Here is a 12,580-nt window from a genome sequence, read left to right as displayed (position 1 = left end):
ATTTTATCTCCTTTTGCCAAATTATATTTGTAGCCAAATATATTTGTAGAGACGAGGAGAGTTATTGTATGTCCATTGGTACATACTTTTATTATGTATGAGAATAACAGTTCTTGACGTAGAGTAGTCACTCAATGAGTAGCAAACATGAATGAATAGAAGGTGGATGACTGGATGGACATAAGGAGGAAGGAGGTGGAATCCTCTTACTGCCTAATAAGTTTGGGAAGCATTCATTTATATTGCAGTAAAGGTGACATCTATATTTTTTGAAGCTTGTTGAAGTTTGAGTAATTCTGATTGGCTCTGTAAACTCGTGTTAAGTTCAGTGGTGTTCAGTATATTCACATTATTGTGTGAGATGTAATATATTTAAAGTGAACGTAAGGAACAGATGCATGTTGTAGGGAAGTATATTCAAAATGTACTCCATGAAAGCACTCCAGGTCTAGTTTTATTTGGGAAAATGTTATGTTTATATTTTTATTTAAGTTTGAAAACTACCACTATTAAAATTTGGAGAGGGAAAGAGGGGGTGAATTAGTCAAGGCCAGAGTAATCAGGGAAAGTTTTAAGGCAGGAGAGGAAGGCTTAAACTGGGCCTTAAAAAATGATGAGGAATTAGATGGGTTGTGGGCAGGATAAAGGAAAAGCATTCTTGATGAGGGAACCAGTCAAAGCTCAGAGATTGGGAATGAACATTGCCTGTTTCTAGATTGAAGAGGAGATGGTGTTATGAGAATTTATTGTGTATGTTGGGGGTGAATGGTGTGAGAGGCAGCATAGTAATGTTTTCCAAAATGTGTTCCATCTCCCATGACTGTTACAGAGGAAGAAGGGAGGGAAATCACATCCTTCTGCCAGGTTCTAGGAACATGTGAATGGAACTGCATTTGAAAGCCTTCAGAGGTTATTCCAACATATTTTAATTTGATCTGACCAGAGGACGTTTTCTCTACTTGGAACCATTGTTTCTTGGACACTAGTTTGAAAAATGTTTATGTCACTTACATATATTTACACTTCTTGACTTGATCAAGAAATTTAATATACCAAATACCCCCTGCTCCCTCTTTATGATTAGGTTATAATCACAAATGACTGTATGTGGAGAGTGTTTGTAAACCCAGTCAACAAATGAGTATGTGCTGTAATCTGCTAATAATTGAGTTATATAAATGTAAGGGAAATGTTACAGAACTATAAAATATTACATGCTACATCCTTGCTATTCTGTGTGTGGTCAGTGGACTTTAATGTCTCCTATCTCCTAGCCTACTATCTTGTTGGAAATGTGAAATCTTAGTCTTTGTCCCAGATCTACTGAACCAGAGCCTGCATTTTGTTAAGATCTCCTAGTGATTCATATGCATGTTAAAATGTGCATGTGTCACATGCTGTTTTATATCATGTCCAACAAAACTTCTTTCTGACCTTTCTTGAACACTGTTAGTAGCAGAGAATTTGATACTTTTGATTTCAAACATAGTGTTTACCCTCTGTAACGTCTATGTTTGGTCATGGTTTTCTCTTAAAGAGTTATACAAAATGTGCTTCAGTATTGCAAATGAGAGTCATTTATGTGTAAAAGATAAGCTTATGTTTATCTGAGTCCCTAACAAAATCTGTCACTTAGAATTAATCATAGCATTAGTGACTTGGCCAGAGATTTGAATGGAAGTTAGTGAAGTTGATTCACCTTAACTGTAGAGCATTTAAGAGCTCTGTACCATTGTTTCTTGCCTATGCTGCTGCTGTTTTTTTTTACTTCTCTGGCCAAGCAATTTCTTTAAATTGCCATCCTTCTTAATTTTGACTTTTCATATTGGACTGTTTTGCTAAGCTCAGGGCAGGCCTAGTGTTTCTTTGGAGCCAGCTCATGGAGCCCTTCCATCTCTGTACTGGATCACTTGGCTAGATACTTTGATTATAGGCATAGATTACTTGGTAAATGTTGAGGAAGTTAAAAATTATTTTAATTTGTAATATCTAAATATGTCAAATCATTAGAATTGAACTGTAGGGTCCCTTTTAAGAAGTTAAATACTTTTAGTTACTTAAGTATAGATGCTCACTTTAAAAATTAATACAATACAAAAATGTAGAAAGAAGTGAAAAATCCGTTTTTTCCTCTAATTCCAGCCCTTGAAGGTGAACCCGTTTAGTTTATGTTTCCTTCTAAACCTTTTTTGAAAGTGTACAAAAGGTATAGTTGTAAATAAAATTTAAAAACAACAAAAGAAGATTTATATATTGTTCTGAAAATTGACTTTTTACTCAGAAAAATTAAGCTCATTTTTAGATCTTAATATGATCAATATGTTTTTTTGACTTTAGGGAAGAAACCCCTTTTTTTTGGAGCCAGCAATAATTATTACAATTACTGATGGGAGCAAGTTGACTACTACCAGTGGAGTCCAGGATGAGGTAAGTTATGTTTATATCAGCATGGATTATGCAAAAGCATTTGAAAAAATCTTCATTTGTATATGCATTGTAGGATAGTGAAACCTTAAATAGGTTCTCTATTTGATGCAGTCTAGACTCATCTGGCTTCTAGAACTCATTTACCTTCTCTGTTGTTGGTAGCACTGGCCTCTAATTTTTCTTGAATAAGAATCCCTTCTGTGAAAAATTTTGGATCTACCACCCATCTCAATTGTATGTGTATTTTTGAGTTTATGTGAGGGTCACAGTGTCAGTTACAGCATATTTAGTAAAATGAGTTCTTATTTTGAGGCTCAAAAAATGGATGCAGCATTTTAATAATTGCTTCTTATTTCAGTGGATTGTCGTGTGTACTCCACTATGGAGACTCCTAGACTAGAGTACAGCAAAGCCAAGAGGTGGTTAAGTCTAGGAAAAGTGAAGGTTTTTGGACATTTTAATTCTTAGTCAAATACTATATAAATAAGTTAGAGCTAGCCTCACCTTTCTCTGCTAGCATGCATTGTGCAGAGTTGGGTGTGTGTTGTGTGATAGGTTCAGTGCAAGGGATTCATCTTGACTTCAAGATGTTTTTACTGTAATATTTGAACCACTATTGAATATTATGTTTGTTTATTAAAATAGATTGATATAGAAAGGAGGTGGTTTAGGCTATTCTCTTTACTGCTTACAGTTGATTTAGAATCTTAATTATAATTCTCACTGTATTTACAAAGGGTTTAAGTAGGAAAAGTGTAGTTTTTAAGTTCAGTAATTTTTAGAAATACTTTGATTTGTGTGACATTGTGAAATGCAAATTGGATATACAGTCCAGACCCGTGGTTATCTAGTCTTTGTTCAACTACTTTTCTAGCAATGAAGTTTGTACCTAGCATCCCTAAATCTCTGTACTCGTCCATAAATAAATTCTTGCCTTACCTCATAGGGTTGTTGAAAGACTGAAATGAAATAATGTGGATGAAAGTACTTGGTATGCTCTTCATAACACTGTAGAATTCTACCATGAAGCTTTGGAACTAGTAAAGAATCGTTATTTCCTGATCTTGACTTGGGGGGAAGAGAGCCAGATTTATTTTGTTTGAACAGTTGATGTTGAAGGGGAATTTAGGATATAATTCACAGAAAAACAGTTGAAAAATTAGGTAGATTAAAATTTGTAATTAAATAATTTATAGACATAGCTATGGGATGCTCCATAGCTGACATTAATGGATTTTGGGGCTTTCTTAAACTTAGTTGATCTGTGTAGCCAATTATATTCTGCCATTTTTCAGAAACATATAGACATTGATTGTATACGTTAAGAGTGAATAGGTTGTTTAACTTCAAATTTGAAAATTTCAAATTTTTTCCCACTTTGCCTTCCTTTTGAAAAATTTGAGAGAAAGATTGAGGTATGAGTAATCAGGTCAGAAGCACTATTGATTTTGTTTTGTAGTTATGATGGCTGCAAAGGTATTTTTCTTTTTTATTTATGTTTTACATTTATATGAAGTATTTCTCCATGTGAGGTTATCTATTCAGGGTACTCTATCTTAACCACCTTTGTAGAAATTCCCTTTGGGGTTCAGTATATTTTGTTCCTGTATATCTGGATCTGCTTTGTTGGTGATAATTTGTTTTAGCTTTACAAAATATCTTGAAAAATATATATGGATATTGGAATCGCTCACCTTTTGTCCTAGGTCCTTGGGAGAGATACTGGAAAAGTAGAACTATGTGTTTATAGTAACCTAAAACTCATTCCTAGTAAGGTTGGGAAGATTTTCCTGTGGACCAGGATATTACCTTTTAGTGCTGTTGTATCTTCTACAATATTTAGCATAGTACTGAGAACAAGGCTTACATTAAAAAAGTATTGATTATAGATACTGCTATATTGAGTCTGATAGTCACAATCAAAATTGATCACAACTTTTTATCTGAGATAGATGACTCGTTATGAGGCAAAGATTTATTTTGGATATGCTGTTGGAACATTGGTCTGTGAGTTATTTTGGGTTTCAAGTTTACGAGTTTCTTTGGTCATCTCCATATTGGGTTCTTCATATTCCAACAAGACTCACTTTGAGGGCCAGAAAAGTATCCTGTATGTGTTTATTGTGGAAGGTTTATTTTTCGCTGAGATGTGAAATACTTGTCTCTTCTAGTCTTAATAATTAAATAATGTGATTCATTTTGAGGACAATTATCAATTTATAAAAGGCATAAAGATGCTTTTCGATTTGTTTGTTTTTTTGTGAGTGTGTGTGTGTTATATGATCTGTATTGTAACTTTTACTAGGAAATAACAAGCAGAATATTGCTTTTGCCTCTTTTTCTTCAGTTCTGTTAACCTTTACCTTTGGCAAAACTTGATTCTTTTTAAAGATTTATTGAATGAGTCAGTGTTGATAATTTCCACATTAGATATGTGTGTATAATTCTTGAGTAGCTGTGACTGCTGTTGATGTGACCTGTTACTATTTATAGAGTTGTGCATCCCACCCATACAGTGCCCTTTGCTCAAAGTTCTGTTACCTCACATAGTGTATATGGTCTGTTCTGCTAGTGCTATTTTCCAGTGATAAGTGTTCCTGCTGCTTTGATCATCCTTATGGCGTATTACTTTTTATTTTACAAATGAGGAAATTGACATCTGGGGAGGCAAAGTAATTTGCTCAAGGTTATAACATTTATTATTGACAAACTCTGGATTAGAATTGATCTAAATTCCAAAGACATCCTAGCCCCGCCAGACCCAATGCTTTTTCCCTGATGCTATCCGCTGTCTTTCTGTTTAAATCTATTACTGTATGTTCTTGAAATTTGCATTCTACTTACCTGATTTACTGTTGTTTGCTTCCCCTCTCTGTGCGTTTGTGACATGGGTATTATGTTCCTGTTCTGTAAGTGTCCCTTGAATGACCATTATGACCAGGGCATTTCTAGGTAGAGAAGATAACAAAGATGAATAGGGTGGGTTTCTGGTTCTTAAGTTCACAGTCTTATGGGGGAGGATTGTCTGTTAAATGGTTTTATGAGTGATAGAATAGAGATACATACTAGGTGTATGGAAGCACTAAAGGAGGAGAGGAGGGTTAATATTACCTATCCTGTGCATGTATCAAATCCTGTGTGATGTAAATTTTTATAGTCATTTTAATTTTGATTTAATTCAAGGATCTTGTGATTTCATATAGGATGTGGCTCATAGATTATGTCTGTGAAAGTTATAGAGAAACTTGGTACAAAGTTGTTTTGAGCCTAGAAAATAGTTTATGGAAAAACTTGGTGCCATATTGCCTCCTGACCTGGCTAAATTTGTACAGGCCAGAATGATCTAATTACTTACAACTTGTTTATCAAAATAATAACAGGGATACTATTTCCCCTATGACAGGTCATCATTTAGCAGTGTGTTAGGAGTTAGAAGAGAAACAGCATGTATTATGGACGAAACTCCTGAGCTGTGTAACATCATTTTACCTTAATTTATGATTTTAATTATTTTTTTGGCCTTATTTAATGAAAATCCAGGCCATTGTCTGAGTTGTTCATGAGTGTGTTTCTAGTGTAGTGTTTTCGGATAACTCTGGAAATTTTGATGATGGCCTATGGTAGAAGAATATGTGTGTTATCTTTTGACTTTTTTTCTTTTTAAATATAGCTGTTTGATAAAAAATTTTTTTTTGCAGTGTTTTCATTTATGAGGTAGGAGTTAGATGGGACCTTGAATTCTGATACATGAGAAATCTGTGTATTTCTTATTGCCATAGTCATCTTTGGTGTTGATAAGCATACTTGTGGTCAAATACTTCTAGTATCATTCATCATGTTATGTTACTAATGTATCAGATGTTTTGGTAGATTCACCAAATTATAATTAAGAGTTACTGAAAAAAATTTTCTGGTTTTTATTGCTTGAGAAGATCTTCTTTTTTAATACTCTTTTGCAATGGAAAACTTCTGTGCTATGATTCCAGGAACACGTGGCTAACTATATTGCTCAATAAAGTAGCCAGAAGAAATCTTGCCAGTCCCTTCTTGGTGATGAATGACATTCCAGGATCATGTAGCAGTTATTTTTCTCTTCCTTGAAAGTGCTAATAGTAGTGTTACCTTTCAGATATTGAGATTTGCTGAAGACTCTTTGCATGTCTTTATCAATGTTGTGATTGCCCTAGAGGCTAATGTTTTAGAGAAGATATTTGCAGTCAAAAAAACCTGTTGGCTTTTGACATGAAAAGTTTTGCCTCCTTACGAGTTTTCCAGCTTTTTAAGACAAACTAGGACTGCTACTTTCCTGACTTCTTGAAAGAGTACTTGTTTGTAGAAAGAGAAATGTCTGAGTAAGCTCAACTGTGTATTAAAGTGGCTGTCCTTTGTGATCTTACCTTTCAGTTTTTCAGTTCTCAAAAGCTGATGCAGAAGTCCCATCAGTCTTTGAGTTGTGGACTGGTATTAGTGATTTTTTTGGATCATTCTGGGCAATATAGAATGAATTTACCTTTTACAAGGATAATCTATAGTTAGGATCTATAATTGCAGTTTGCATTTAACTCTTCATGTTGTGTAATGTTCAAAAGACAATCCAGAATTTTAAAATGTTTCTACTATCTGAAATCAGAAACTGCATCTCCATCCCTCCGTAAAGTATTTTGTTTCACTAAAGTTACCAAAATATGTGCCAGAAGCTGTTGAAACTATTTTAATCATGCAAAGATTTTTAGACACATATTTTAAATTGTTGTTTCCCAGTACACTTAGAATTTGGGAGACTTTTGTTTTTATTTTTTCTTTTTCAAAAAGACTTCTAAGGAATCTTGAAGGATGTTATTGTAATATGGTAGAATGTATTAAACAGATCTGTGTATAAGTGCGTTTCTGAGTTTTCATTATCAAGATTAGCTTCTGATTCAGATGTTCTGAACATATGTATAACATGACCATGTATGTTAGTCTCTATTAATTCAACTTTCCGGAACATTTAATAAGAATTTGTTAGATGTAGATCATTCACATTTTCTTTTGTACCCATATTTTTGGCCCTGTTCTCTCAACCCCTTACTTCTGGTATGCTATAGAAATGTATATATATATCAACAATTATTAATATTTTAAAATATGTAATTATAAAAATGCACAATTAAAAGGGTTGGTGATATATTTTAATACTGTAATGAATTTTCAGTAATTCATATTTGCAATACTCTTAAAATATATCTTTTTTCAAAGTCAGACTCTTAAGGATTTGAGTTTGAAATCAGCAAAAAAAAAAACTCTTTAAGGATTGCCTCTAGACAAACACTATGATAGAATAATTAAAAAGAAATGCTGGCTGATCACTCTTTAGTGAAGTTGTATGGCTGCAGTTACTAATGTGTTATCTAGAATTTTGTATTAAGCTATATCAAAATAGTTTTTATTCAGAGTGTGAGACAACTTCAGCCTGCATTTATTAGCCTGTCAGAACCAATAAGCAAAAGCGATCCCATACATGTAAGGAAAATTTCATTTGCAGATGTTTCTGTTCTTCTGATTCTGACTCTTCCATATATAAATGACTGTTACTTAGAAAAGTAGTTCTCAACTGGCTGCATCAAAGCCACCTGAGTGTTTTATAAAATGTGCATGCTTCAGCTCTAGTTCTGGAACTTTTGGTTCCATTGGTCTGGGCGGTGACCTGGGAATTGGCACTTGTTTCGGTTTGGCCAAGTTGGTTCTGATGCAGTCTGGTTTGGAAACCATGGTTTCAAAACATAACTGAAACTACAAATACATACATTTTTAAACTATAAAAAAAAAAAAAAAGTGAAAATAAACCACTTTAACAAAGCAAGATAAAACTGTTTTTCATGTACATGTCTCGAAATACATGTGACTTCCCTTGTGACTCAGCTGATAAAGACCCACCTGCTATGTGGGAGACCTGGGTTTGATCCCTGGGTTGGGAAGGTCCCCTGGAGAAGGGAAGGGCTACCCACTCCAGTATTCTGGCCTGGAGAATTCCATGGACTGTATAGTTCATGGGGGTCGCAAAGAGTTGGACACGACTGAGCAACTTTGACTAGCAGTGTTTTGTTTAAAAATTGACTCTTGACCTTTAGAATTGTTAAACTTGGGAATTGGGTGTCTGAAGGGTATGGAATAGGTCTTCTGTGAATACGTTCTTTATTGTGTTTGGTATAACTTAGAATCATTATTGGATAGCTGTGAAGTAACCTCTACTGACTGTAGTCAGTCTTTATAGTTGCTGCATATGGTGTGCTCTATTGAAGAGGACGCCCAGACCCTGAGACTGAGATGGGGGGAGGACAGTGGAAACGAGGGGAGTATTAGTTCATATTTCATACTATTGGTTATTTGGCTTAGGAGCTTTTATCTGAAGGACTATATAGTTTTCTGTTATCTTTGTTATTCCTTAATTCCTGATTTGGATGTTTGTAACTAGCATTATTTTAAAAAGTGATATGTATATAGAACTAGTGATAGTTAGACTTAATTTTTACTTACTAGAGAGTTGCTGCTAAAATACCCTTCTATAATGAATTGTTCCAATTTTGAATGCTTAAAGTATATTTTAGATTAATTAAGCAATGATTTTTCTTGTGCTGCATAGTGACTTTGGTTTGTGTACAAGAATAGTGGCATACCATACATTTATATTTAGTCTGGGTACTGAGGACACAAAGATGGAATTAAGCAAGACTTTTGCCCCTAGACAACATTATCTTTGAAGATAGGAAAGTAAATAAGCATTTTTAGTACTCTGAGATAAGTCTCATGACAGAAATAAAGAAAGAAGCTAAGTTTTGAGAAATGAGTAAGGAATTGAGTCATGACACTGCAGGAAGAGGGAACAGTGTATATAAAAGTATGAAAACTGTATTGGGAGGCGGTAAATTATATAATGGGAGTGTGGTCAGTGTAGGGAGGAGGAGTGTGTGCTTGAAATGCAGGTAGAGGCCAGATAACCACCTTAAGGAGGTTATTTTCTTAACATATGCTGAGGAGGTACTGAAGATATTAAGCAGGTAAGTCACATGAGCAGTTGTGCATTTTAGTAAGTGTACTTTGCTGGAATGTGAAAGAAGATAGAGTTGACAGATGGTAAACTGGGAAGAATTAGCAAACTATCAATACACACAATAAGCCAGGAAAAACATGGGATGTGCTGAAACGAAGCCAGTGCCTGCGTAGGAAGGCAGAAATCTGAGTCAGGTATGCTAGGCAGGACCTAGAGCAAAGCAAAGTATTTGACAGGGTTTTGAACCAAGGGTCCTTGCTTGGATTTCAGAGGGTTCTGTGTATTACCTGAAATCTTTATCCAGGTATTATTTAGATGTATATGCATATTTTTGTGGGGGATACAGGTCAAGCTTTAACTATATTTTCAGACAAGTGAAAACAAAATATAATAGTTTAGTAATATTTTGAGGTTTCCAACATGGGAATCTGTGTGGATTTGGTAGTGGTAACTGAAATGGGTATATGGGATAAGTAGTAGAAAAGAATATAAAATAATTGTTTGATAAAGTATCATTATTTTTAGGGTACAGATGTATTAAAGGAGTTATGAGCAACTTCTAACACAGTAAACATAAAGACTTTTTCTTGCCTTTCAATGTTATGTCTTAGGAAAAGTAATTTGTATTTAAAACCAGAAATAAGCAGAATTTTATCTTTGGATTCTGATAGAATTTTTGTTTTGAAGCAGATTAAATAAACATTAAGTCATTTTATTATTTATCAGATCTTTGAGTTGTTTTGTTTAAAGCCATAATGTAAGCATCTTTTAAGTGCTTATTTTAAACACGTGTGAAGATTGATATTCTTAATGCTAGGACAAGAGCATTGTATGTGTGTGAGGGGTATTCCTTGTAGTAGTGTCAAGTCATTTATAAAGAGGATGGAAACTTAATTCCTTTTCTGTTCAACAGTATGTAATTTAAGAGTACTAGTAGATTGGCTTTGATGGCACTGACAGTTTTCTGCCAATTAAACTCAATTCAGGTCTGCCTGTTAGGTGTATTTCATGCCTCTCTAAGTCAGATTACAATTTAAGAGTGTGAAAAAGCTGAAAACTTGGACTCCTGTTGGGACACATTTGCCTAAGCCTGAGGCTGTTAGTTTTTTTGTAAATACCTTCATTACATTATTTAGGTGTGTTCCATAAATAGTTATTATTCATAACTTCCACTTTGAAGCTTTGTTTTCAGGTGTAATAGAATAGATTTACAGTTTTTTAGGCTTGTATATTAGGAATAAATGTTGTGCAGTGATTGGAACGATACTGAAACTGATCTACTTCAAGGGAAGGCTACATTTTGTCTTAGACAAGGCTGTTTTGGTATATTTTTCCCCACGTTCTGTCTTTTCAGGTTGAATTACTGATTTTTCCCCCTTTGTTTTGTTTGTTGTGGTTTTGATGTTTTTTTTCCTTTCAGCTAAAGGAGCAGTCCAGTGGTTTTCAAGAAGTGCCAAAGTGCACTGACTGTCTCACGATGACTGGTGCCTCAGGGAGGGTCGTGATTCCTGGGTACAGGATCGACCTGGTCCTGGATGTCACTTCAAGCAGTCAGATCGTGGGGAAAAGCCTTGTCTAATGGCTAGCCTTCCTCAAAAGTCTGATGCTAGTCATCTCGGAAGGCCTCAGAAAGAGCCTTAAAGGTGAGCAGAGTAGAGTGTAGTTCTCTCTGGGGGCTGTGACTATTTGTCGGAGAACGTGATTCAACACAGAATGACAACCCTAACCTGACAAATTCAGGTTCAGTTGGTAAATTCAGTTTATAAATTTGTTGAGCATGGCAATCGGACCTCAACTTTTGAGTTATAAGAAACCACCTTCCTAACCTTAAGGACCTATAAAAGGAGGAATGTGATATTTCCTGGGTCCTTCAGAATCTTAGGTTAGTATCTGTTGTCTTAAATGGAAGCAGCCTACAATCACAGCTGAGGAACACTTATTTTACAAAAGCACTTTATGTTAAGTACCCGTGGATTTAAAAAAGAATGTAGTGAAGTATTCTATTAGCTTATATGTTTATCATCTTTCAATTATATATCAGGCAATTTGGCTTCAGGACTCAGAAGGGCAAATTGGAATTTGATTTGTCTGTTACACTGATTTTTTAAAAACCATAGGCACTTTTGAAGCAGTTCAGATATATGTAACACATATTTTATTGCGTTCAACTTGAAAAATCAGTACTATCTGCAACGTTTGAATTACATTTTTAACCTCATAGAAGGTTCCTTAGAGATGTTTTGAGCATTTAGGTTTGAAAAATATTTCATGCTTGGCCTCTTTCCCTGTGCTTTGAAGCACATACAGAACCCAATTGTTCATATAATAATTGTGATTGCTAAATTTTCAAGTAAACTCTAAAACTTGTCTGTCCTAGTGAGACTTACTAGGTTTTTTGTTTAAAAACATTTTTTTTAATTGAGTCACCTGTAATAGTTAATAATACTATGGACATGCACCATCCCTAATGTATGTGCATTTTTATATTTAGTAATTATATATCACTGATGTATTAATATTAGAAAGCATAAACAAAAATAGAAGTTTTGAAAGATGAGATGAAAAAACTTACATAAAGGCAGTTGTGATATTTTCTTTCCCTTCACCATGCATCGTGATGTAATTCTGGTTGGCAAATTGTTTTTAAGGCCAGATAGTAAATATTTTAGACTTTTCAGCCCATATGGTCTCTGTTGGAACTGCTCAACTCTGCTGTTGTAGGGTAAAAGCAGCCACAGATAATACGTTAAATGAATGAATGTGGCTGTTTTCAATTAAATTTTTATTCCTGAAACAAGCTGTGGGCTGGGTTTGGCTGGAGGAGCATGGTTCGCTGACCCCTGGAGTATACCCTGTTTTGTAGACCGCTGCCCTAGACCTTGCAGTTGTGTTACATTGTGTCTGCTGGGTCCTTTGACCTTCAGTTTTAGAGTGCAGTGGGTCTTCATTATTGAAGTGAGCAGAAGAATATTAGCAATCAGAACATATTGTTTAATTGGACAGATACTTAACTGAATACCAGTGATGTTCAGACACGAGGTTAGGTGCTGGGATGAGTTTGGTAAGAGAGAGAGGTAAACAGTTGAAGGCATGGTGTCAGAAGAAATTTGATGATAGCACAAT

The 12,580-nt window shown here is 34.8% G+C and overlaps 1 protein-coding gene across 5 annotated transcripts in view; it reads left to right on the top strand.

The window, feature by feature from the left end:
- Positions 1-12,580, top strand: part of INTS6 (integrator complex subunit 6) — a 93,628-nt gene that overhangs the window by 18,311 nt on the left and 62,737 nt on the right. For 4 of the 5 annotated variants that reach the window (XM_061133448.1, XM_061133447.1, XM_061133446.1 and 1 more), the window contains one exon: positions 2,338-2,427. In XM_061133448.1, coding sequence (XP_060989431.1) covers positions 2,338-2,427 — 90 coding nt within the window. Of the gene's footprint in view, positions 1-2,337; positions 2,428-10,968; positions 11,101-12,580 lie in introns of those variants that run through there. The other variant, XM_061133450.1, reaches the window with a different exon arrangement.

This window comes from Dama dama, chromosome 30 (genome assembly GCF_033118175.1).
Source record: "Dama dama isolate Ldn47 chromosome 30, ASM3311817v1, whole genome shotgun sequence".
Lineage (NCBI taxonomy): Eukaryota > Metazoa > Chordata > Mammalia > Artiodactyla > Cervidae > Dama > Dama dama.
This window is presented reverse-complemented; position numbering and strand designations above follow the sequence as displayed.